We start from the raw sequence: 27,075 nt of genomic DNA, 5'->3' as shown, positions 1-27,075 counted from the left end.
CTTGCTTGTGTGTGTGAGTCCAGAAGTCCAGTGCTGCAATTTATTTTCCCTACAGTTGCTCTCCTCCAGCTGACTGTGGAATTGCATCTCTAAACAATTATCTTGGCCCTTGACAAAGCAAAATCAGAAAAGACAGCGAGAACCCTTAAACCTGGTACTGCCTTTCTACCTAGAACTGCAACCTAAAGCATGACCCTGCCCTGCAAAGCTGCTGCTCACACAAGGAAATATTAGTGGATGTGAAGCACAGTGAGAAATAGGGAAGGCTTGGACACAGCTAAAGCTTGGATCAGCTGGTGAACTCTCCAAGAGGCAGGACAGAAGAACAACATGTTCTCGTGGACTTGTGCACACTGAGCGTGTTGCAGCCTGGCCTCCATAATTTCCACCCTCCCTAATAAAGGGAAGGGTGTTTGTAGGTGCCTTGTATTAACTGCAGGTGTGGCATTGCTGTGTTTTACAAAGCTTAACAGGCTGCAGCCGCAATAGAGGGACTGATCCCCTGATGCCAGTCAGGGGAGATGTGGGAGCAGGGACAGGTCATGGGTGCGTATCACCTTCTCGTGGAAGAGGACTAAACACAGCCCAACAGTAGTTGATTTGAACAGTAAAGATAAATATTATTTTGCCTTCTTGTTGTATGTAATAAGTCACTGCATCTGTTTGCCAAGCTGTGCAGTACCAGGAGGCAGAAACCTGCAGTGGGGAGGGGGCAGGAGGAGGAGGAGGTGATAAAGGCTATGGGAAGGACAGGAATCTGCAAAAGCCATCTGTTGCTTTTGCAAACAGCAGTCAATAAAGTGGTTTCCTCTAATAGCCCCTAATTGCTGCTGCAGAGCTGGGTGCGAGCAGGAGCGTGGGACCGAGTCGCGGCCGCTCACCCCTTGGCTTTGTGCTCGGCCGGGAGCGTGGGGGAGTCCTGCTGCTCACCAGGAGCTGCTTCCCTGCGCAGGTGCCAAAGCCCCGCTATTTCGAGATGTGCAGCAAGCGCTCTTCCACCAGCCAAAACCCGCTGGAGCATCTGAAGATACATGAGCTTTCCCTGCCACAGACATCAGAGCTAGCAGGGATTCAGGCACAGGTCACTTTGCAGAGAGCGTCCAGGCTGTGCACAGTGTTTTCTACCTGATACGTGCAAACTTCCGGGGAATTCAGCAGCACAATTGCAAAAGCTGGAGGTGAAGAAATTTCTCAGCATACATGGCCAAGACACAAAACTTTTTTGAACAAAATTCTCATCGAGACTGCACAGAAAGGCACTGCAGTGCTGCAAAACCTCAAACATTGAATGATTCATATTAATCTTAATTTACTCTGTTGAAAGCAATCTCTGATATTCTGTTATTCCAGCCATTGTGGTAAGGAAGGAGAAGACTGTGATTTAAGAGCAGGGATATCTGCACAAATGTTTACATACAGGAAAGAATTGCTGTCAGTCAATCTAATAGTTTGTTGTATTTTTCTGGCAGCTTGCAGTGAAAATATGTTAAATAGTATTTGTTACAATTTGTTACTGCCTTCAGGTATTATTTGCCAAATCTAAACTTACTTTGTAATGGAAAATTGGAGATGAAATGAAACTGCCAAATACTTCAATCCTTGTTCAGATGATACTCATATTAATTTCAATGTTTGAAGGTTCAGTTCAATATGGCCCTTGTGCTTAGGCCTGAAAGCTGGAGCTAAAGAGCTGTGTAGATGTGACCTAGTTTTTAGTCAGTAAAGCCACTCTCACTTTTTATTGAACAACTGGACAGGCTGATTTTGTTTCAGTGTAACAAACTGGAATTGTTATGCTTTGTTTATGATTATTGATAGGACAAAACTTTCAAAAGTATCTAAGTTGTTTCAACAGCTACTATCATTAGAGCTCTTAAGGCACAAACAGGCTTGGGGGTTTTATTCAACGTTTTGCAGACAAATAATAACCCAGGTCTGTTCCCTGTGGTGTGCAAAGACTCAGTTCTGTGACACCTGGAAACTGTGTTCTAGGTGGAAGGAAAGGTCACAGGAACAGCTTGCCTCTCTGAAGCTTTGGGGTTTTGTCTTTTCTCACTTGGTTTCACATAAAGTGAGGGCTTTTAGCATCTAGAAGGATGCTGACACGCAAACTCATGGTACTGCATCAGTATGAATAAAAGCGAAACAAGGGCTTTGCTGTCTCAGGGATGAAGAATTAAGAATTTCCTGGAAGAGATCTCTTTGCCAGCTTCCCATTAGGTTTCATTCACTTAGTGCCATTTAATGCATAAATTCAAATAATATTTCTCTGCGAAATGAAGGGCTATATTCAGTCAGCCAACTTGCACCTTTATCTCTGTGCCTAGTCAGCAGAAACAAATATAGGTCCCCTAAAGAGCTTAAGTAAGACATTGAGCAAGGAAGCTGTCAAGCTTGAAGGTAGTAGGAGGTATGGGAGTAGGAGGTATGGCAGAGAGACTTAGCCTGGCTGAGTCTGTTGCATATCAGGGCAATGGGCCCACAGGAAGAAAGTTAATATTCTCCACTGAATGAGCAATGTCTCACTTCCTTCAGTATTTGGAGGTATAATAATAGATCCTGCACTCCAAAAATCAGTCTGTCTGCCAGGTGCATTGATAACTTGACAAAGCAATTGATCAGGGACAATGACGAAGGAATGACTGCTCCACATGGATTGTTTTGCAACCTTCAGTGGCACTAAAGAGGATTTGTAAGGCATGGTAAGTTAAATATGGTACATGACCTAACGTCACCCTTGCTAATTGATGTTAGACAGACCAGAGCATCTTTGTCTTGTTGCCTTTGTGTTTGCAGTGGACTCTGTACAGTCCTTCTGGTCTGAATGGATGCTCTTTTAAATTGTCCAGCTGGGCAAATGCTTTAAAGCATCTGCTAATTAAAGAGCTAGGACAGGAGTTTCTACATCATCCACCATGTTTTTTAAGTTTAAATATATTACGACCTAAGCAGTTCATTGTTGTGAATACACTGTCTAAAAAAGGTATTCAAAACCTCAATTAAGATAAAGTTGAGGAATTCCCTAGCTGTTAACTGCTTTCATTGTTTTATGTTGTCAGTTCTTGTAATATTTCACTGTTCATGTACTGAAAATGTCAAACTTGTAGCCTTCAAATGGTTTTGTGGTTGATGATGTTGCAATAACAAATGGTCCTTTTAAACAAACAAGTTATGTTTATGTTGCTAAAACTGGATTTTAAATAGTCACCTGTCAAATCCAGCAGAACATCTGTAATATCATTACTACTTCTGCTATAGTTCTAGCCCAAGTCTATACTAATTTTATCTGACAGAAACAATGGGGAGATTCAAGTTCAGTCACTTTCATTTGATGGCATTCCAGTAAAAGTAAGGTATTACTCATAAAACTGGAATATTTAAAGATAACTATTTGCAAAAATAAGTGTCTATTAGACTAGTTTTTTATTATCTCTGTCTGCACAGTGGCTATGTAAGAGTCACTTTAATCACAGAAGTGAAGGAGCTGTTTTGGGGCAGAGACTGGAATGGTTAAATTACCATAACTGGGTCAAAAGATAAAATTCCAAACTCCAAGCAATGTGCTGGAGACCTATTCTTTGGCTGAAATTCCACCTTTGAGTGTTCTGGAGCATCAGAGAGTGTTTGAAGTAACAAAGTTAAGGACAGTGTTGGTATTTGAATCACCAACAGAGAGATACCAGTCCCAAAAGAGACAGATGGCATCAATTACACTGGAGGAGCCATGCAGAACCTCAAGCCCCCATGGAGATATCCAGCTCAGGGACTGATGCTGATGCCAATCTGCATCTTGAACTTGCAGCAGACCATGGTGGCTCTGTTCCATGAGCAGATGCCTTCCCTGTAACCCATCCTACAACAACCGGTTGAAGGCCAGGTCGATGGCAGGCCAGGGTGGCAATGCTTTCTCTGTATTCAAGGTCTGCAAATTCTATACCTGCCTGCTGTTTGCTGATGTCTGAAATGCTGTTGCTGAATGGAATGGTTTCCCTTGCAGCTCTGCAGCCTTTGCAGGGTGATTGCCACGTTAATGATTTGTACGTTGATGCTCCATTTAGGGCCCTCGTGTTTATCGCCCATGGCGCTGGGGAGCACTGCGGCCGCTACGATGACTTGGCCCAGAAGCTGACAGGACTCAACTTGTTTGTGTTTGCCCATGACCATGGTGAGTAGCCTAAAACTGTACTTGATTTACAGCAGCTCAGGCCTTTGCTGAAATAAATGCCATTACAGCTACTCAACAGTGAGAGAAGAGCCAATAAAATATTTACAACCAGACATAAATGAAAAAAGATTATCTGTCGCTCAGTCAAGATCTGCATGTTGAATCTGTAAAAGCTTGCTCGGTTTGCTTTGAGTTTTCCTTAGCCTTTTGACCTCACTTTAAGGGATTATTTCCTCTTCACCTGTCTCTTGGGGCTGAAGTGGTATTGTCCACTGTGGAAGTGGGACTAGAAGCCATTTCTGCTGAATTCACAGTTGATGTCCTAAGTGATCCCAGACGGGAGGCTGAAAGGTCAGCACAGCTTTCATGTTCTGATACAATGAGACAGCTGCACCCTTGAGACATGGCGAGGCAAGAAGACATCACAGATACCTTTGAGCACATCTCCACAGTCCAGCAGAGAGACTGGAGCTGGCTGTGCACACCTCAGCTCTGAGAGAAGCCCTTTGAGGAGGGTGCAAGGCTGTGACAACACAGCAGCACCCTTTGGCCCTCAGCCAGCAGGGTGGGACAGTGCTGGGCCAGGTACACTTAATGTCCCTGCCTCTTCTTGCTTGAAGCTCTCTGCTCTGTGCCCCACACTGTGATGGAGATGTGCTGGGTGTCACCAGGTCCCTGCAGTGCTTGGATCAGGACATCCCAGCAACACATTTGAACCACCCATCCTGGTTCTCTGGTAGCCTCCTGTTGCACATGACCCTTGCAACTTCATAACTTCTTGTGCTTGGAGATCTTTGCTTTGATTTTATCATCCCAGACTATTGCTTCCTGTGACAGCCAACTGAATCAATGGGATTGATGATGGCAGCAGACAAAATGCAAGGCCAGATTCTGAGCTGACAGGTTGAAATGGGATGAATCTTTGTGTAAATCTGATGTCCTTTGGGCAGATTATCCACTGATATTGGGAAGTAAACTGCAATTTACTTGGCTGAAGCCAAGACTCAAACCTGCCCCTAGGTCTCCTCAAAGACAGGACTGTTTAATCTGAGTTTGAAGATCCTGAATGTACATGAGTCATTGCACCATTTATCTGTGAGGGGACAGGCAAAACCTTACTTAATCTAGATTGAGTACCAAGGCTTTCCCTTGCTCTTGCAACTCACTTTTGATCACAGCACTGCACTTGTTATGCAGAAATGACCCCTGTATTTTCTCTGAAAAAGAGACTGTCTAGTCCACAAGATGGTTTGCAAGGAAAATAAATAAACCCCATGTGACTTTTTTTTTTTTTTTGAACAGTGCCATATTTGAGGCTGGCTTTGCAAAGAGAGTTGACCTGTGCAGAAGTATCTTAACTCAGCACCTAGGTCTCTTTCTCCCTGTGCAGGCAGAGTGTTTCTAAGTGTGATTCATTCATTTTGAGACACTTCCTCCTGAGCTGGAGCTAGGCTAGCAGGAGTCTGCAGTAATCCCAATAGGAAGAGTCTCCATCCCCCTCTGTTTGCCTGTGTGGCATGAAGTCCGTGGGAAGTTGATGGAACAGGCCACATGCTGCTCACCCTGCAGCTGCTGTTAGACCACAGCCAGTCCACACAAAAAGTGACTGAACTCCAGGACACACAAGCAACTCGTTCAGTCTCCATGAGCCTGTGAGGGATTGCAGTTGCTCTCTGTGCATAACATTGCTTAACACCCTGCCTGAGCTCCTCATTCCCATAAAGCTTGATAAAAGTTTTAAGAAATTAGGTTAAAATAGCATTAATTAGCTATAAATAGCTAACAAATATAGAAGAAATGATAAAGCATTTATTTACTGCATGGATTTGATACAGAGAATGACTCCTCTGTTGATGGAGAAGGGACTTTGAGGTGCATGTTTCTGTCAGGCATGTTTTGTGCTGTGTGACTATTTGCTCTCTTTTTCCTTGAGTATCTTTTTCACAGAGAAACAGAAATATTTCTTGGTGTTTTGGGCAATTTTTCAGAATACACTAATATTTCTGGATTAAACAGTGCAATTTGTACAAATTTGGTTTGTTCTCCCTGTCAGACCTACAGTTTTGTTTGTAAATTCCGTTTTCCTGATCAGTAAAGAGGAGAGGGTGAAAAGGAACCTGAAAGCAGAACAATGGAAACACAGTTGTGTTACACAAAGAGCTGATGTAACTGAGCCTTGATTCACTGTAAGTTAGAAAGACAATTAACATCTTTTAGGCTCTGTATAATAATCTTTGCACTTAAAGAGGCAACCACCAAGGATAAACTTTGATGAAATACAAATTACAGCCTGAGCTAAATTCCAGTGAAAGCTGAAGGACATAAATGCCTCCATTGCAAAACTGCTTTGGTCAGGCCGGGAGTTTTAAAGTTTCCTCACATATTTTATCTCATCCAAATCACTTCAGCAGTGTGTTCCCTTTTGTGTCCTTTCCTTTGGATATCATTGGGTAATATCAATTATTCACTTGTGTTAGCACTATAATAGCTGTCTGTTCCCTACCCCATACCATGGCTCTTAGTCGTGTGAGCTCAATGTAGACCTCCTGACCTGGATATTTATTCAGGTTCTGGTATTCTCATGGATAAAATTCCCAATACAGGTGCATATCCAGGAGATCATTAATGCAGTTCCACAGCGTGACAAGCGAGATTTCCCCAATGACTCGGGAAGTTACCAGGGTTGGAGTATGTGTGACTTGACTGATTTATGTTGTGTCTATCCTTCAGTCAAAAGAAGGAAAAATAATTTCCATTTTTATTGCTGACTCCGTAGGAGCTCACACATGGGCTCTAAATCTTGCCAAAGGCTGCTCTGAGTCAGTGTTTCCTCTTATGCAAGGCTTCACCAAAAAGGTGCTTCACAGAGTAACAAAGTGCACTCCAATTTGTGTCTTAGTATTGTCCCTTAGTGTAAGGTACCTCTGGCTCACCTTTCTCAGTATGTCAGGATTTGAACATTTACTCTTTGGGATATTTCATTGTAATCACAAGACTGCTGGAACTCATAGATATGTATTAGAAATTTTCCATGGTGACAGTGGAAATTGAATTCCAGAAGACCTTTTAACCTTACCTTATGTCTAATATTATTAAACGGCTTCGGTTTATATCAACCCTGTGAAAGAGGAAAATGGAATTTCTGTGTAATACAGCAATTTTTTTCCTGTGGTCTCTTATAAGGTGTTTTTTACAGGCAGGTAAATTTTTCCCATGATTTCTGGGTTTGCTTGGCATGCAGCTTCATGAAGGCAGAACTAAGGCTGCTGGGATGACCTTGCTATTTCTCCAAGTTTAGATATTTTGAAACAACACCTCACCTTTTCAACTTAATTTCTGAATTACTATTATTTTATTATGGCAAGATTCTGATGACAGAAGAAAGAGACAAACATATTAGGTTACTGGCAATCAATTTAGGAAAGCTCTCTTTGAAAGAATAACTCTGGGGGATTGGTGGAATGGTATTGCAGTTCTTCAGTCAGCTGCAGATTGCAGCTCCTTTAGTTTTAGCACAGTAATTTTAGGGAGCTGTAAAGCTGAGAACCAAGGAAAACAAGAATAAAGGCTACAGAATGTGGCTTTGTTTTCTCATACCAAGCATTTTGAGTTGGTAAAGCACATGATGTTCCAGCCATCCTCGTCTCTTTTCCTGTAACATCTGATTTGCTGAGATCTAATGCACTATGGTTGCATTACGTGGCCAGAGCCCAGAGAAACCACAATTTCACCTTCAAAAGTACATGTCAACTATTAGTAGTCAGAAAAACATTTGCAAGATACAGGGACCACAGAAATGTGGGTTTTTTGGTTTTTTTTTTAATCATAGTTGAAATTAGCCCTCTTTTTCTCTTGGACTTGCTCATGCTATGTACGGGTGTTGTGTCTGTTTTATGTAAGGATGAGGAGGATGAAATACTCAGCCCTAACCTGGTGGCAGTTCCTAGCCACCAGCTAGATTTTCATCCTACTTTCTCCAGGAGGAATAAACCCTCTACCTGTCCTGGTACATGAAGACCTTTGACCCTTTCACCCTTTTGAAGCTGTTGAGTTTCCCACTCTTGAGTTATGTTTAATGTCAGATCAAAGCAGAGGGGAAGGTTGCAGCTCTAACAGCTTATTCACATTCTTTAGATGTTTCTAACTGAAGTTCAGCTTGCTTTGGCAGCCCTGCTGCTGCTTTGTGTGTGGTGAGCATTTCTGATGGGTTAGCAGGTCCCTCTCAGACACCCACTGGTGCTTCTCGCCATTATTTTTTTCACTGCTTTCTCTGTTTAATGAAGGATTTATTTCTAAAATGTAGAAAATAGCTGGAGCAGATATTTTTAAATGCACCAAATATTAGCTGCTTTTGTTTTGCTTTTTTTTCTAAGTGATTGCTATGTTGTTCTTGCAACTGTTAAAAGACCATTTTGTTGATGAGAACAGAAGGCTTTTATTTATTCATAGCACTGAGAAGGATTGGTCTACACAGAAAGATGAAAAAGAATTAAACATGGTCAAACTGGGAGGGGGAAATGACCAAGAAAGATGTCAGAATTAATAAGAACGAGAGTTAGTGTAGCACTACAAGTGTGAAGTAACAGCTCATGTATATTAGCATGCAGGAATGTTCTGGACAGCAGCATTCCCTGACATTGTGATGGGGCAGGCTTCAGGGCAGGCTCTAGGGATGGAGTCAGGAAAGCTTTGGCAAATGTTATTTGGAGCTGGTTTGCCCATGGAGCAGCACCAGCGCTCCTTGGTGCTGGGTGTGGCCCATTAACCCACAGCAGTCTGCTCTCTGCTTCGTCTGCATGAGCCCACTGCACTGGAGCAGGGGAGGCTTGAAGTGCTTTTCTGCAGAGCTGTGGGGAAGAATGGCACTCACTTTCCTTTCCTTTGGCAGGAGGCTTACAACAGGCTGTGGGCATTTTCACTTTTTTCCAGCTAAGAGCAACAGGTTCCTCTTAGCAGGGGACCCCAGGGGAGATGGCTCTTTGCCCTGGCTGGCAGAGCAATGCCAGTGCTGTTTTATCCCTGTTTTGACTCCCTGTTCAGTACAATCCCAAACTTTTCCCTGCCTTTCCTTCTCCAGATGTTGAATGAAGGTAGCAGTCAGGTTTATCTGCCTTCCAGGCAGCAGTGAGGAATGTGGGGCACACAGGAACTGAAACCACAGCATGCAATTGCAGGGTGAGAGTTCAGATACTGAAGTACACCATGGAATTCCTTAGGCAGTGAGACAACTGAGAACCTGGAGAAAAGTTATCTTATGAACAAATAGCTAGTGAGTAAACTTACTTCTGCCTTCCTTTTCTAACTCTGTTTTTGGCTGTGGAGATTCTCATGGAAAGAGATGAGCTGGGAGACCACCCTGCAGCCACCAAAGAATTTGAGGCAAAGTGAAACCAGTTGTTTCTGACCTCCAGCTCTTCTGGAATTACTGGTCTTGTAACTTTGGATCTCAGAGTAGCAGTCGCAGCTTGCTGAGGAAACAAGGTCATGCTGTTTTAGCCTCTTTGAAATTATAGAAATAATAAAATTATTGCTACAGCTAAGATGCAATTTCCCCCATGCACTGAATAAGCTCTTGAACACAATATTTCAACTGGACAGTCTATTTCCCCGTACTTTCTTCCAGGTTGCTGTATGAGCCTGGGTTCTTTTGGTGGCTGTGAGATGGTACCTCCCAGAGGGACCACAGCTCATGCAGGAAAAAGTCCTCTGGATACACCTCCTACAACATCTTGATGCTGAAACGTGCCCATAATTGTGTCCTAACACAGTGTGTTACCATACAATTATGGGGAGTATCCTGTGGCACAACTCCAAGGGGAGTATCCTGTGGCACAGCAGGCAGTTATAAGGACTTTGAGATGGGCTTCATTAAATGGAGGTTTCCACATTATTCTTGTTATTTTTGAGGAGATCATTACAGATTTCTGCAGCCCAGTATAGCCCTGGTGAAGTGATCTCTGCTGCTTTAGCCCTCACCCTTCATTCACACTGGGATCACAGGGCCCCAAATCTCTGCATGCACCACATGGCCTCTTTCAGGGCAGTCAGAGTTTTTTCTATTTGAGAAGAGCACCAACACAACAGAAAGAAAACCCTGAGTGAGTCATGAAAGCACATAGTGCAGTGTCTCTTGCTCTAGAGGACGGGACTTGGAAAGGCAAATGCAGCTTTTGGTTTTTTGTCATGTGAAGGCTGGTGAAAAAACACTGTGGGGCCAGGAAGCAGCCAGACCACAGCAAACTAAAAATAAAGAAACAGTAAGACTCCACACAGCTGATGTGTCTGATGTAGCACACAAAGACAGCATTGTATTTTGTTTTAAATGTTTGGGTTAAGAAAGGTGCAGGGAATACTCAGAGGTGTTTCCTCTCTACTCATCTCAGGGGAATGAGACTTTATTTGTTTCATGGACTTCCCTGCTGTTGTAAAAGTGGGGAAAACATAGTCTTGCACATGTCCTTTAGGCAAGGAAGTTTGGAAATTATGAGGGCTGGATACACCTTTAGCAAAGATGCATAGAAGAAAGAAATCAGACCTGTAGTGTCATCTACTCTGAGCTATGAAAACTTGCAAACCACAGCCAGGCTGCTCAAAGCAGCCTATTTGTTTATCTGACCCTGACCAATTATTGTTTTTTAAGTCAGATTTAATTGTGGTACAGTCAGTGAGGTAAGACAGACACGTAAGCTCCGTGCTGTAACCCAGAGCTGGATGCAGGCACTGTTGGGATAGGGGGAAGACAATGCAGATGTTCCTTCAGCACTGCCCCTGTATGTGGACATCACTAGATGATCATGTTGGGCTTCAGCAGCAAAGATTGTGGTTTCCTCAGTTACTCTGCTCCTCCCAACTGCTCAACCATTTCCTCACTGCTTTGTGTCCACCCTGTAACAAAAGGTTATTGAATAAACAGCATGTCATCCAGTTGAACAGGATCTTTGGCTCAGGCCCTGGCTGAACTGAGCTCACTTGTCATCCAGCAGAGATGTGGTGTGAGCTCTGAGGGAAGCAGAGCTGGGACACATCCAGTCGTGCCCCATCCATCTTCTGGCATGAGCCAGTCTCTTTCCTCACTCCATCAGGTGATGAGAGGAGGGTGCTGGAGAGCCAGCTCCCCTGGCTTTGTTTCAAGCCCACTTTACAAGGGAATCCCTTTTGGGGCACACTGGGATCTGAGACTTTTTACTCCAAATGAAATGGGCCAGGCGGCCCAACCCAGTTCTCCTAATAATTCGCTGTTTACTAATGAGCAGGGGGAGAAATGTCAGTTGGTCATTCCATGAGACAGGACATCTTTTCAGCAGCTGCTTCTTGAACAAAGCCTCGCTGTTGGCCTTCACACAAGGAGGCGTGAGGCTGGAACAGCAGTCCAGTGAGTGTGGACACGGCAGCAGAAGGAACAGAGTGCTCCCTTCTGAGCACAATGGCTGAGCTGGGACTCTCAGCTCTGCCCACTGCCCACACCGTGCTCCTCAGCCTGTCACTGCTCACTGTTAACTGTTGACAGACAGACAGCATGACAGAAGAAAGATGGGTCATTCATTCAGGAAATTTAAAAGGTTTATTCTTTCCATGAGGGTTGAGTCCTTCTGGCTTCCCTTCCACAGTTCTGTCTCTCAGGTGAGACATACACTCCATGAGGGGAGTGGACCATTGAATTTGTGTGTGGTGCTGAAAATGTTGGGCCTAAGTGACAGGCATTTTGATTGAATGGTCCCAATAATCAGGAATAAAACATCCTCTTTTTGGACAAAGGTTTCACTTTGGTGAACTTGAAAAACTAAAGGGGAAATAGCCCTGACTGAACTCAGCTCATTTCATCTTACAGTCTGTTGTTTCACTCTTGTTATTTCAAGATTCTGTGCAGTTGTCATCTGTACTCAGTCTTTACCTGTATAAATCAATCCCCAAATCAAGGGTCAAATCCTGCTTTCACAGCTGCTCATATAAAATCCAGGATAACCCTGTCACTATGTCAGAAAGCAGGTTCAAGCTGCAACTTGTAATTGCATTTCATATTAGTGCAGAAGGGCTGGCAACCTCATGTAATGTTTTCAACAGCTTACTTGCTCTCCCATAACCAGCTCTGCAGGCTGTAGGCGTACGGCTGCATGCAAGATGCTTGAGGGTGGAAGGACAAGGACCAGATGGTTATTAGAGCTAAGGCTGAGAGAGCAGATCCTTTTATGTTGCCAGCTATGTCTGTTATCTGGGGCTACTGGACAGACGTCAAACTTGCTTCAAACTTTGTTCCTTTACTGACTTCTGTGGCAGGACAGTAGCTCATACCATCAGGGACTTTGGCCTCAAGAGGCATCAGAGGAATCTGTGTTCTTTAAGGGAAAGAATAACAAATCAGTGTTACATATAATATCAGTGGAGACCTTTTTCATTAGTGGTGTGGATGATGGGATGGAGAGCACTTTCAGCCAGTTTTCAGGGTGGAAATTGAGCATATGCTGGAAGGCTGCTATTCACAGGGACCTTGACATGCAGAAGAAAGGGACTGGCAGGGACCTTGTGAAGTTTCAACAAAGGCACTTGGGGAGTTCTGCATCTGTGGTGGAGAAACCCCATTCAGCATTAAAGGCTGGGCACTGAATGAATGGAAAGCAGCTTTGCAGAAAAGGACCTGGGGATCCTCACAGACAAGCTGAACAGAGGTCAGCAGTGTGACCTTGTGGTGGAGAAGGCCACCCCATACTGAGCTGCATTGAAAGATTATAACCAGCAACCAAAGAGAAGTGATTGTTCTCTTCCATTCAGCGTTTTTGGGACTACATCTGAAACACTGGGTCCAATTTGCTCCCCAGTAAAATGAAAACACTGACATACTGGACCAAGGCCAGAGGAGAGCTGTCAAAACAATTAGGGTACTGGAGGACAAGATGTACGAGGAGAGGCTGATAAAACTGGGCTTATTTAGCCTTAGAAGAGAAGGAATTTTTAAGAAGCCTTATTTAGGCTTAGAAGAGGGGATCTTGTTGCTGTCTACAAGTCTCCAGTGGAAGCATGTGGTGACAGCAGAGCCAGACTCTTGGAGGTGCCCAGTGATGGAATGAGAGGGAAGTGACACAAGTTACAGCTCAAGAAATCCCTATTATGTACAAGGAAAAATGTCTTCACCATGAGGGCAGTCAGATGTTGGAGCAGGACCCAGGGAGCTGGGGACATCTCCAGCCTTGGAGATATTTAAAATCCAGCTCAATAAAGCCCTGAAAAACCTGGTTGAACGGGAAACACTTTGAGTAGGGGCTTGAACTAGATAATCATGGTATGTCCCAGCATAAATTATTTTTTATGAACTAAAGAGCATCCTAGCTGCTAGTATTTGGGATGTTGCTTCTAAAAATAAAACATGGAGGGTTTTGAAATGAGTGAAAAAAACTACCTTCCTAAAAGCAGACATTAATAGTACCTATGGTTAAAAACAGCTTCATCTTCAAGAAGATGCTTTTAGACATTTTTGTACTATGAGAAAAAGAAAGCATGTTTATTTCCACCTTTACAGGAACAATTTTTCCATAGCAACAGCATTTCATTAATGTGCCTAGCTTTCCTATTGTTTATCACATGTCTTATTTGGATGAAGTTGTTTCAGAGGTGAATTAGTGATGATTCCTCACTATAAATATATCTTCATACAGATATGGACTTTGTCATCCTATTGAGTTACAAATGACCGTTCCAAGTTACTGAAAACCCTTTGAAAATTAAAGGGTAAAAACATACCTTGTTTATATAACTCCAGTTGGATTAAAACATTATTTGGACTCCTTCAGTACTTTTTTAGATGGATGACAGGAGTCAAAGGAGCACAGTCCAGCTCACATTAGTGCAGCTCAGATTAGTGCCTGTTTCAGCACTAACCTGGAGTAGAGCCTTATTAAGGAGTGTGGTATGCAAAGAGAACTCTTATTTGCACAAGCAGAAGAAAAGAACAGATTTACAAAGAGAAGTGAAACATATAAGTAGTCAATAAACAGCTTGAACCTGCAATTTCATCTTCATTTTTAATGCTCTTTGTGCCCTGCCTACACTGGAAACTGAGAATAAAATACTTCTTGCTGAACTGAACAATCACAGTATCAGGGGAAATGGTTCACTAAAGCAGCAAAACTTTCCAAAACTTCCAAAAAGAGAATGTTTTTTTCTAATAACCTCCTTCTGAAGTCATGGGTAGTCTCACTTAAGTCGCATGCATTTGTGTGCTTTGATCAAAACCGTGGCACTCGGCCTATTTTTCACCAAAACTTGCTGTATTAGCAGATTCCCTGGGCCTACTCCAGGCAAACCTACCACACTGTGTGTGTTGGCACAGTGTGAAATGCCAGGAGCTGGTGCAGGGTCTAAACCAGCTCCAGGCTTCTTCTGGGCATCAACCTCCTACAGCTTCCTGTTCCTGCATGGCCCAAGCTGTTGAGTTCCAGAGCTCCACTTGACAAAATAAAGATGCAGAAGCAGCCCATATACTGCTTTTCAGAATTTGTAGTTCTTGTGCTCATTGTTTGTTTATTTGCTCATTCATAAAGTGTGGCATGTTGTTCCAGAGTTGGAATTTCTGTTTCCAGCTGGTGGATTTTCTCCCTGCTGATTTTCCTGGGAGTAGCTCTATTTGTTACACACTATGAGAGGACCTTTTAAGGGACTCTCAGAAGTTCTAAAACTAATAGACATTTTTTTAATAACAAAAGATGTAGAGGTTTTTTTTAAAAAACTGAATGTTTTCTATCAGTGCCTCCAAACAAGTGCATATTGCAGCAACAAGCCCCAGAAGGAAAATAATCTGTGAACAATAGAAACGCTAATCCTTTGTTGGTTCACATATTCAGGTTCTTCCCTCTTCAATAAGTCCAAGTATTACAGAGAAACAGGTCTGGTTATGCAGTGTCCGCTGGATTTGATTTAATTTAATAGTTCTTCTCCTATTGCACTTCCATTTTGAATGTTAAAAGAGGGCATTTATTTTATTATTAAGACATACTCCTGTTAGCAGCACGGGCAGGAAGACACTCCCTGCATTATCTAGGCAAACAGTGTCCTTCTGTCTTCTTCACAAGCAGCCAAAGATCAGTTTTTACCCAAGTGTGGCTGCCAGCAAACACTGCTGCTGCTGAGCAGGCTGTTCCAGGCTCTTGCTCCTCTGACTCTTTGAAGGTCCTCACTTTTTGTCCCAGTGTATTCCTGCCCACATAAGGGCTGGATGCCAATGTTTTTCTCTTCTCCATCTATTAGTTACCCACAACATGAGAGTCAGAGCATTTCTCTTTTGGTTGTCCATGGAGCTTGGCAGAGCATTAACATAAACTGCTGTCACTAACTGATGTCTTTCACTTGTGTGCCACACATCCCATGGCCCCTTCCTGGTTCTGCCTCTCCTTTCCCCTTTGAGACCTCAGCTGATCCCTGCTGAGGGATCAGATGCCACCAGCTTTGCCCCTTTCTCCTTCAGGGAGTGGTGCCAGTCCCTGCATGCCCAGCTCAGCACTGCAACCTCTCATTTCTTTCAGAATGCCTCTAATTTAAAGCCAAGTTTCTAATGGGATTCTTATGTAGTTTGGGGATTTATTTCTAAGTTGCTTGAGCCTTAATTGCTTCTGTGCTGCTAAGCACAGAATACATGCTTGCATCCTCTGAAGGCAGTAGCTAAATGCCACTAACTTCAGTAGGACTAGAATTTGACTCATAGGCTTTAAGGCTTTTTTTTCCTATTTTAGTAAAAAACTAGCATATTTGAACTATTATTTTAGAGAATAAAATATCATTTTAGCATTTAAAATGTACAGGGAACTATACAATCATAGTTGGTGCTTTGAGAAAATTATTTCAGAATTTTAGGAAATTAACCGTGATAATTGAAAGCCTCTGGCAGTGTGATCCTCTTCACTTCTGAGGCCATTGGCAAAGTAAATCCTAACATCTGGTTACCTTTTGGTTCATTCTCCAATCAGATGAGATTCTCCAGCATCCCAGTAACACTCCATTTGGCCTTGAGCCTTCTTTAGAATAACAAAATGAGGATTGCAAAAGGCCTTACAAAACCTAAGGCCATCTGGAAGAAGCCTTACCTGAAGATGCATGTGGAACTCACTTTGAAGTCTTCTGTGCATTCTGGCAGTGAGAGAGCCAACTGCCATGGGGGGATTTTGGTTCCATAATGTACCAAGACATCAAATAAGGACTCATCAGCCCATTTCTGTAATTAACAGGCGTCCTCAGATGGAAGCATGTGCTGGTCTGTGCCAGCTGTGGCCAAATTTTAGTGACCTACACTAGAAAAGCTCTTTTGCTTCTATTTCTGAAGACTTCTCTGCATTTCACATCACACTAATCTGGCCTGTGTTCTGGTATGGTCCAAGAGTGCTGCAGTTTTAGCTGTGGGTATCTCTTGCAGGGTCCTATGATCAATCCTGTGTGATTCAGATGAGGATGTGGCTCATTCTGTGTCACAGTAGTGGGCTATGCAAGAAGGTGTTTGGAAACTGCCACTTGGCTCTGCCACAGGTTTGTCTTGGCTCTCAGGAGTAACACTTCAGCTCAGCATATCTCAGGTTATTCATGAAAATATCTGAATGTGATGTTGACCCACTTCCAGAGAGCTTGCAGCTGAGAAGCCCTGAGCTCCAAGAATGCAAAACCATTACTGTGAATGGCTCTTCACAGGCTGAGAGGAAGATTCAGCCAGTGAATAGAGCAGCTTATAATAAAACATCTCACCAATATTGAAAGGGATGAGGCAGAAAAATAAGAAAGGTTAAATTGCACCTGTATAGCTTTTCCTTATATCCAAATTCTAAGCAAGTGCTTTCAGAACTGCTAAAGAATGGGCTGTGGATGGAAAATAAACAATCAGATGTCAGGTAATTACAAACTGCTTGACTAGTTTGGTAGTTACACACCCTTTGGTTGAATTTGTCTTCAGGATTCCACCTGGAAACTTGTCCACTTCACCAACAATGCAGAAAAGGTACTGTGTCAGCCATTCTAAGTTATTCTAAGCCTGTGCTTTTCTCCACCCTTCATCAGTATTGCTCCATGGATAGGACAAACCTGTTCTAACCACAGGGTGAGATTTCCCAGAGCATTGAAACTGATGCTACAGAGCCTGTCCTGTGGCACTCAAGGGTTAATTTCTCTGAAGATATCGTCTGCAGATTCAGTTCATGGGGAGAGCTGTTATACCCACAGCATCTCTAATGCTGGGATTTATTCAGGGCTTGGCAGTACTCTCTAATCTGAGAATTCTTGCTTAGCTACAAAAATAAAGTTTAAAAAAAAAAAGTGCTGAATTGTAGATGGTACAAAGACTAATGCTTTCAACCCAGATCTCTTAAAATTTACATCCTCCATGCTACATTTATTTTCTGGTTCTGAATTTATTCAAGACAAAGCCTGCTGACAGATCCTGGCAGTTTTTCTGATGCTACAGCCTGACCCATCCGTGGTGCCAAGTTCATGCCCAGCTCAGCAGAGGGCTGGGGGAAGGGAGAGGAGGCAGAGGACACCTCTGAACTGACCCTGCCTGGTACCACCTGTACTTTTGGCTACAGCCCTGTGCCTTTTCATGAATCTTGCACCTCTCCTGTCCAGATTTTGCAGAGAGCTCTCCCTGAGCTGCAAATACACCCTTGCTGGCTGATTGTGAAATAGCTCTCACAGCCCAAAACCAGCATTTGGGTCTTTTAACCTTCCACAGCTCAACACTTCTATCTGTGCATTGTTTACTGAACTGTAGACCTGCCAGCCAGGATTCATTGCCTCCTGTCACTCAGCCATGGCTTGAAATGAGTAATAGAGCAGAGATACCAATAACCTGCCTGTTTGATCCTGTTTTTTGGTAAATATATATGTACAGAGGAGAATTTCAGAGTTGCAATGGGGAAAGTTACAAGACAAAAGGGTATGAAGTGGTAAAAAGCAACTGCAACACTAACTCTGACATCAGCTTCTCCAGGAAAGGACAACAGCTTTGCTGCAGGATGGATTTAGGGGAGCTATTTTCTGCCCTGCCACTTCCCCGTGACTTCCCCGTGCACCATCCAAATGCCACTCAGCCATGAGCCAACTGGCAGCATTTATGCTCTGGCACACTGGGCAGGATTGACCCACCCAGGAATGCTCCCTGCCAGACCTGCTTCATCAGGAGGTTTTCTTCCTTAATTGTGTTGCTCCCAGATCTGTTAGGGTTTGAGAGAACTACAGCTCTGTGTGGATGTACCTTGCAAAAAAAAAAACCAAAAAAAAAAAAAAAACAAAAAAACAAAAAACAAAAAAAAAAAAAACAAAAAAAAACAAAAAAAAAACCACAAAAAACAAACAAACAAAAAAAAAAAAACCAAAAAAACAAAAAACAAAAACAAAAAAAAATAACCAAAAAAAACCCCCCAAAAAACCTAATTAAAAAACCCTGCCCTTATTTCAAATAATCCACCTGCTGCTCACCCATTGAGCTTGTGCAAAGTGGGTATAAAAAGCTATTGGCTCTGGGACAGTGGTATTTCCTTCGTGCCTTGTCAGGAACGGGGACAAATCCCATCTAATGAGGGTGGCACTGCCATACGAAGGAGTGAAGCAAAAAGGGAAAAATCTTTTTAACTCTGTGAGAAAGCTCCCTTTGGACAGGGTGATTGAGAACTGGAAGTGCAACCCATGGAGAGAGCTGACCCTGAATGAAGGGTCTTGAGATCTCAGGTTTCTTAATGACCTTTTGGCAGATTAATTGGTAAAACACCTTACTGGTATCCTAGAACACGAGTCGCTCTTTTTAGAAACATTATTATTCATTTGCCAGTTGCTTAAAAAATTATATAACCAAGAATTCTTTGCCAAGATTGCTTTGGAATAGAAAAATGCTGTGTTCTGGTGCCAAGAATATCACAGACTAAACAGAACCCACTGGGAGCCCTTGCTCTAGATGGGAACCCATGTTTATTTTAACATGTAAATAAATTGGATGAAAAATGGGTCTTTAAAATTCTTTTTTGTTGTTGTTGTTATTGATGTGGGTCCCCAATGGGTGGTCTGCATGGAGAGGAACCTTTTGAAGAGAGCTTGAAAGGAAGCTGTGTCCATCTCCCAAGACATTTGTCAGCAGCACGAAGGGAGTTCTTACATGATCCAGCTTTCATCTTCTTTTCTTTGTGATGCCTAAACTACTGTAGGCAGGGAAGAATTAGGTCTGTCTTTCCCAAAGCTAATTGATTTGATTGTTTGCTCAAGCACAGAACTAGCCAAGGCTCACATCTGGATTTGGCAGTGTGAGTAGCTGGGCTGATGCTGCAGCGTGCGGGGCAGGGTCCCTCACTTGGAGCAGTCCTGCAGGGGAACAGTCAGGAGGGCTGTGCACACTCCCATCAGCCCAAATGGAACCAGCTTTAAGCAAGCAGAAGAGCAAGAAATGAATGGCCTTTGTTAAGGAAAGAAATGGAAATGTTTTCTAGTTAAACAAGCTGTCACTTAGGAGTTAATAGCGTGTGTGTGTTGGAGAGGCAGCCCACATGGCAGCCATGCTTTGGAATAAATGGGCAGGGAAGGGGAAGGGGAAGGGGAAGGGGAAGGGGAAGGGGAAGGGGAAGGGAAAGGGAAAGGGAAAGGGAAAGGGAAAGGGAAAGGGAAAGGGAAAGGGAAAGGGAAAGGGAAAGGGAAAGGGAAAGGGAAAGGGAAAGGGAAAGGGAAAGGGGAGTGTGCAGCTCCACTCCAGCACTGGCTTTTTCATTGAAAACCCTGACATTTTGAATTGGTGCTCCAGCTGTTTTAAAACTGGAACTTGGGTCAGAAAGTTAATGCAATTGCATTTTCATCCTTGTTTTCAGCTAGGAAAAAGTAAAATTTGCACCCTGGTTTTTTTTTTGTTTTTTTATTTGTTTTAATTTATGGGATTAAAACAAGAGAAGAACATTATATATGTTTTTAAAGCTAAAATAAAATACCAAGGGAGATATCCCTTGACTGCTTGCCTCTTCCACTGAAGGTGAAACTCTAGCTACAATAGTGATATCTCAAGTCATACGTGGGGAGAAGAAAAAAAACTCTTCTCTGCTCTTAGATCAGCAGCATATAGATCAAATGAACTTGTGAGACCCTGGATTAACTCCAGCAAAGACCATGCATTTTTTTCTGCAGTATCTGGGCATTGATACTCACTCTATGTCATGACAGAATAAGTCTTTGAAGATAAACTCCATTACTAAATAAAGTCACCTCACCAATACTTCAGGAAATTATGTGCTCCTCATGAAAGAGGGCAAAATCTCAGTGCAAAACTGCAAGAATAACTGTTAAAAATTATAGTCCCTTATGAAAATTATTATAGGCCCTAAATAAAATCCCTTAGTGCTTGACTAGTTAGTGTCTCTGACTCCTTAGGGCCACTGTAAGTTGCGCTTTGCTGATTATATATCTTATATTGTGTTGTGATCTTCATCCCATAGGAGAAGAGATTAGACAGGAATCATTTCATTCATCAGCTAGAGAAATGCTTTTGCAGAGGAGCTCAACAGCTGCTCAGCCATCTACACTGGCTTTGTGCAATGTTTTCAAACCATTGATCCCAGCAGCCTGGTAGAAAAGGATTTTTCTGCCAGCTGTCTTCTGCTTTTATGTTCTTAAGGGCTGGCTTGGGAGGTGGCACTGCAGAAGGGCCTGAGGAAGAAAGTGGAATACTGTTGTGCATGTGCCTTGTGGAAAAGGAAGTGGGCTCCATATTCCTCTTTCATGGACGTTAGCTTCACCAGCCACGTCACAGCAGCTTCCTGATTTTGTGACAGGGATGACAAAGCTGCCCCACTCCAGGCAGTGTGGGAAGTGACTGTGGCATGTGCAGATTTTCATACTGTCTTGGCCCCTTCATCTCCTGGCATCCCACAGACACTTAGGTTTCTAGCCTGGCCACAGTGACTGCTGTTTGTAAATGCAGCTCCTTATTTTGCAGCACAAACACTCAGATGGGTTTTTTCAGCATGTTTGCATGAGCAACATAATGTTCCAGGAAGACTTTTAAGGAACTGCAGTTCAGAGCCAAATTCAGCAACTGCATTAGAAATGGGCAAGTCTTCTAAAGCCAAAGGAACCATGTTTGTATCCATTAGAGAAGAATTGGCTCTTAACATTGACAGAAACAGTTTGCCTTGTTAGCCAGAATTAACGACTGCTCTGATATATACCAGGTCATTTTGTTTGTCATCTCTGGAGTACAGAAAAAATTTCAAATGGCTTTAGCAAGATGACTGGTTGTCTGCTCCCTAGCAATAAGGCACAAATAATTTTAGTATAGAAAATTGACTGTTGCTTTTTTTTCCTAACCAAGACAACAAACAATATATCTCTGTGTGCACGGTTCTAAAAATATCTCATCTCTGCAAATGTGTCTCTGATGTGGGAGGAGAATGCTTTCAGTTTGCTGCACTCTTTGTGTGAGGCAAGTGAATAAAAACTACCCAGCAAATGCTGAAAGGAAAATTATTTTCCTAACCTTAGAAAGGAAGAGGGAAGCTGATGGACTTGTGCCTTCAGGACAAGGCTCTTTTTTGGTCAGAGAGAGGCAGAATTCACCTGTAGTTCTTAGTTACATGCTTCATACATAAAACAGGCAGGGTAAGAGGTAATTCTGTTGGGTACCACATCTCGTGGTTGTATAATGTGCCTGTGTGGGAAAACCCAGTGTGTTCACTGTTTCTGTACTGGAGGTGCTAAAGAAGGGATGCCCAGGACTACCCAGATGTTGGTAAGGATAAGCATATGTTGCGCTGTATTTCAGGTTCTCAAAGAACATGAAAGTGGAAGCAGCGGTGAGAGAGGATCTTCTCCTTTGAGTTCCTAATAGTTCCCACCTGATGTGAAAGCAATCTTCCTGGGAAGGACCACAGGCTTGTGACAAACTGGTTTTTGTTCCAGTGGAAAGCAGAGCTGTGGGGGAGGATGAGAGTGCACAGCTGAGGCTCAGTCAGGTGCACACTGAGACACTCAGCTCCAAGGTTTAGATGCAAAATAAGCACAGCAGCTGACCTAGATGGCAGCTTGGTCAGAGTCAAGGCAGCATGACCTATGTCTTAAATCCTAGGAGAGCTTACCTTGCTCTCTCCTGGCTCTGTGTCTCTATCCTGCTGCCAATGCTCTCCACATGAGCAAAATGAAGAGCAGGTACAGATGGGGGGCAGAAATTTCATAGCTCCCTCTGTGCATCAGACTTGATTTGGTTGAAGAATGGAAACAAATTGGGGAAATCAAACAGGAACAAGATCCCTTACTGTGATAAGTCTGTTCTGAGGGCAAGAAAGATGCTTTGTTGAGCAGGAATCAGCAGGATGATCTCTGAGGTGCTTCCTTTGTGTATTTGTTCTGCCAGTGGAACATTTGCTTTATGTGTTACTGACAATACAGGCACAGTCCGTTGACTTTTCCAGATGTTGATCGTCCTGCTTTGAAGATTCTTCCTGTTGTTTTAGTTGTTTTTGTGCCTGAATGGTGGATTAGATGTACTGCTTGTTAAACAAATAATTAAACACTGAGAGCTTTGAAATCCAGTATGTTTAATTAATGAGCTTCACTCACTTGATGAAAAAGATGTGTACTTAAATCATTACAAAACAAGTATAGTTTTTTAAGTAGAGAACTGTTATGACAATTTGAAGGGTTTACTATTCATTAATAATTTTTTCATTAAACCTTAAAAAGTCACCAAGCAGAAAATCAAGGCTTCACAGAACATTTGCTGTGTTGCCTTGTGTATTGTCTCCTGCAAATTCTCCATCTATGTGCTTTCTCCAAACTCCTCCTCTGCAAAGCTATGCTGCTTTATAATCTGGGATTAGAGTTAATTACTACTTTTAAATCTTGCTGTGCCTTGGACCAAGGTCTGTGGTGATGCCCTGTGGTGCTGGTGCTGTATGAGTGCTGGGGAAAAAAAAAAAAAAAGAAGAAGCAGTCCCTGCTCAGAGGAGTTTCAGTAGAGCTCATAAATACAGGCATCAGCTGCAATGCCTGGTGACACACTTCATTAACTGCTGCACTGGCTGCTAAAGCTGAAACACTCTGGAAAATTGTATCTGCTGCATCTTGTGCTCTAAGTTTTATCTCCAAGTCTGAATGTGTTTTGTAAAGGGCAGAGAGGAAAGCAGAGGCAGGCAAGGATCGCTTCTCCCTGTCTGTGGGGTTTGGATATAAAATGAGCTGCTGAAGTGGTGCTTTCCTATGGCACTGGGGTCTCAGGATTGGTTGGGGGCCATCAGAGTGAGGTGCCCACCTGAGCAAGCAGCTGCAAGCTCAGGGAGATCGGGGTGAGGGTTTGGGCTGGCACATTACACCTTGTGCACCAGAAGAACCATCCACATTTCTGTCACTGGCATCTCCCTCCTGTGGGCTGCAGACCCAGCATCATTCCTCTGTGCATCTGTGAGAATTTTTAATTATGTGTTTTATTTCCTAAAGCAGACAGCAAGCAGGACACAACTATGCTCATGTATCTTACCAGCAGCATGACCTGTGGTGGGGTGAGAGCAAAAAAGGGTGTGGTAGGCTCACCTACACACATCAGTGTCCAACACCAGTGAGAGGTCCATTCCATCTCCAACTTTGGGCAGAAAAGAGAAGCAGAGGACAAATCTTTCCCAAAGCTAATAAACACGTAATAGCTTCTTTTCCAAAAGCCATTTGGGCATTTGTTTTAAATGGACCTATCAGATTCCACCAAGCTTATTGATGAACAAGGCAGTGAAAGAAGAGGATCTTCAATGTGAGCTTGGCTGTGGGTTCTAACACAAATCCTTCTGCTGCACACCACTGTCTGTGCTGTAACGAGCTGCTGCCCACTGCTGTGGGCACAGACAGATTTTGCTAAAGCAGCAAAATCACCTTTTCTGACCTACAACAGCTCGTTGGGAATTGAATCACATCATGCTCAGCTTATTAAATCAAACTCTCCAGCACCAAGCCTTGCTAATGGCCCCTCTTTCCAGTGTGGGACTCTGTGGTACCAGAGCTGCTCCTCAGCTGTGTCTGGGAATCATTTACTTCACAGTGGGGGCACTTCTCACCTTTAGCCACAGAAAACTCCTGACACTCCTCTGTTAGTACCATTGCAATTCAAAATGTGGCTGTGCTGAGGGAGTGGTCAGCCTGGAATTCCTGACCTAACCCCTGGCTCTGCCTGTTCCTGATTCTCCCACTCTAAAATCTTGGAGTTATGCCTCTAGAGAGGAAAACAGATAGTACTGATGAATCCTGAGGCATCAGTAGCCTCCTGATTCCTCCTGATTGTTTCTACCATCAGTTGGCAGGGGAGAACATCTCATCCTACAGTGGTGGTGTTCTCACTACAATAAAAATGGATCCAAACCATCCCTTTTCTCCTTTGGAAACACCAAAATATGTGAAAAGCCAGGATACAAATTCTTCCTGAAAAATTACTGTTCCCTAGGCAGATTTCTCCTGTCCTCTGTCTTTGTTTTATGGCTTTTCCATAATAAATAGGGGGCAAAGGCTGAAAAAACCACATGGTGCATTTCTGCTTTCCCGTGACTGTAAGCTTTAAGGAACGGCACTGAAATTGGTGAATTTACAGCACCATGGCTGAACTCAACACTTGATCTGCATTCCCATCACCTCAGTTTCCATAGCAAAATGTTCCTGCTGAAGGTCAGAGTATCAATTCAGTCTTCACCTGAGCATCCAGGGTCAGGCTCCACTTTTGTCAGGAGGGTTGAGTACTTGGAAAGAGAAACAAATATGTATGGTGTGTGGCTGCTGTATAAGTTAGTGTTTAGAACAAAACCAGCGCAGGCACCTGAGGGTGGACAGGGTGTGCTGCCACCCTCACCCATCCCCGCAGAGCTGCGTGCTGAGGCACCCACAGTGTGCAGGGACAGCTACTGCCAAGCTCTCCTCCCTGCTGATGTTCTGCTGGTCCTCTTTCCTGCATTTAAGGACTGCTGATGTGGCCCCACAGCCCCAGCAAAAAACCATTGTGCTGATGGAGATCCAGCCCAGGCCCCCTCACCAGGCTGAGTCTGCCCAGCAAGCCCAGAGCTGGGCTGCTTACTTCTCCAGGCAGCTCCCATTTGGTTTTGAATGAAGGGAAAGGAGTGTCAAGTTGGATTGCTTTTTATTTACATGTTTTTCAGGATATCTCCAATCTGAACAGGACGTAACCTTTTTTTTTGAGGCATGTGAGCCAATGTCAGCTGAAGAGCCTGGCTGCTTTGGAGTGGTTTTCAAAAGCAAGCCCCACAGCATGAGAGAATATGGGATTTGAGGAATGAAGGGACTTGTTAGAAGTATGTATTTCTAGGGTCACAGGATCTGTTATGCAGGCAGAGTCATACTTACATGGTTATAACAAACTCCCCAGAGACTTCACACCCTCAAATACTCCATCACTGAATTCTCATCTTTGTCTTCCTGTGCAGGCAGTCAGTATTATTTTTTCCAGAGAAATGTGTAGCTTTGGAGGATCTATAATCATAGGTGGAATCACACTCTGAAGTCATGCTCTCTGACAGGACTGACTGAGTTGTTTGTTGTTCTTGACTCCAGGGCCAGAACCACAGTCTGAGCATGCTCATGCTGAAAATAAAGGAAAGAATTTAATAACTGTGACATATTGGGCCAGATGATCAAGCCTTTATTCAGATTTTGTTTGATTGAAGTATGTTATTTTGCAGTGTTGTGTTTGGTCGGAAATGGATGCTTAAACCTCCTAATTCTAGATTTGCAACTTGAAAATATGTGGCTTGGATTCTCACTTTTAAAGTCTTGTGGAAAGGGTGCCTGCAATTAGGTCAGTACACACAACCTAAAATGATCACTGAGCCACTGCAGAAACACAGTACCAGCAGTGAACCCCACAAGCTGGGTGTGAAGACAGATAGATGGGAAACAGTTTAAAAGCTTTTGGATGCTGAGTATGCTGTGGGGATGTGCAGCAGCAGTCACAGCTCTGTGCACTGCACCTCACAGTGCCCTGCTGAAACCAGGGGCCCCTGTGGGGATGGTGTGATGAGGAGCTCATGGAGCTGTGATTCTTGGACATTTCTCTGTTGTCACCCTTGGCGTTGTGTCACTTGGGTGTGGAGCAGTCTCTGGTTAGCTCCAGTGGCTAGGGGAAGGTGGCTCCCTGTTGGAGTCCAGGACATCCCTCTGGCTGCCCTGGCTGTCTCAAGACCCTGGCAGGGGGCTTGGAGACCTTGTCATGAAGTCAAAAACACCTGTGGCTTTGATTTTAGCCCATGGAAAATAGTGCCAACTTTGTATGAGGAATTACAAGCCACAAGGGTTTGAGTAGTGTGGTAGTTGAATTAATACAGGGTGAAAAAGTAGAATTTTGGGGCTTTTTAGAATGGAGTCCAGGGGGAGAAGTTGGAGGGATTTGGGCATGTCCTGACCTTCTTCTTCTTCTCTTTGTTGTCCATGCCTTGGTGTGATGGTGACACTTTTCTATTGGTTTAAGGTAGAGAAACACTGTCCAACATAAATTATAGATGTTGGCACACCATTGTAAATATAGTACACGTAGATTTTGGAATAAAATGTAAACACCACCCTGAGGGCAGATAGAATGCCATGGCCGACCTGCTAGACAGAGCTCAGCAGGTCAGAGAAAGAATGTTCTAGATAAGGAAAAATAAACAACCTTGAGAAGCCAGTGCTACACATCCAGACTCCTTCTTTGGCTGTGTGGGCTGGGAAACAAGGACTTTTACACTCTTGGGGTCACCTTGACACACAGACCCCGAGAGTTCCCCTCCTCTTGCACCCACTGTTTTGCCAGTGGCACTGGAATCACTACAGCAGATTCATTTCCAGCAAAACTCAAAGCTAATAGCTTTACATCAAGGATGAATCTGACTTTTCATTCTTAATAGCTCTCAAGGCAAAAGATCAGAGAAAAACATGTCAATATTCTTGACTGTATTGAT

The 27,075-nt window shown here is 43.4% G+C and overlaps 1 protein-coding gene across 2 annotated transcripts in view; it reads left to right on the top strand.

Moving 5' to 3' along the window:
• The window catches only part of MGLL (monoglyceride lipase), a 104,198-nt gene that overhangs the window by 58,069 nt on the left and 19,054 nt on the right, over positions 1 to 27,075 (top strand). For both annotated transcript variants that reach the window (XM_021532144.4, XM_021532152.4), the window contains one exon: positions 4,059 to 4,165. In XM_021532144.4, coding sequence (XP_021387819.1) covers positions 4,059 to 4,165 — 107 coding nt within the window. The remainder of the gene's footprint in view (positions 1 to 4,058; positions 4,166 to 27,075) is intronic.

Source organism: Lonchura striata, chromosome 12 (genome assembly GCF_050655825.1).
Source record: "Lonchura striata isolate lonStrDom1 chromosome 12, ASM5065582v1, whole genome shotgun sequence".
Taxonomy (NCBI): Eukaryota; Metazoa; Chordata; class Aves; order Passeriformes; family Estrildidae; genus Lonchura; species Lonchura striata.
This window is presented reverse-complemented; position numbering and strand designations above follow the sequence as displayed.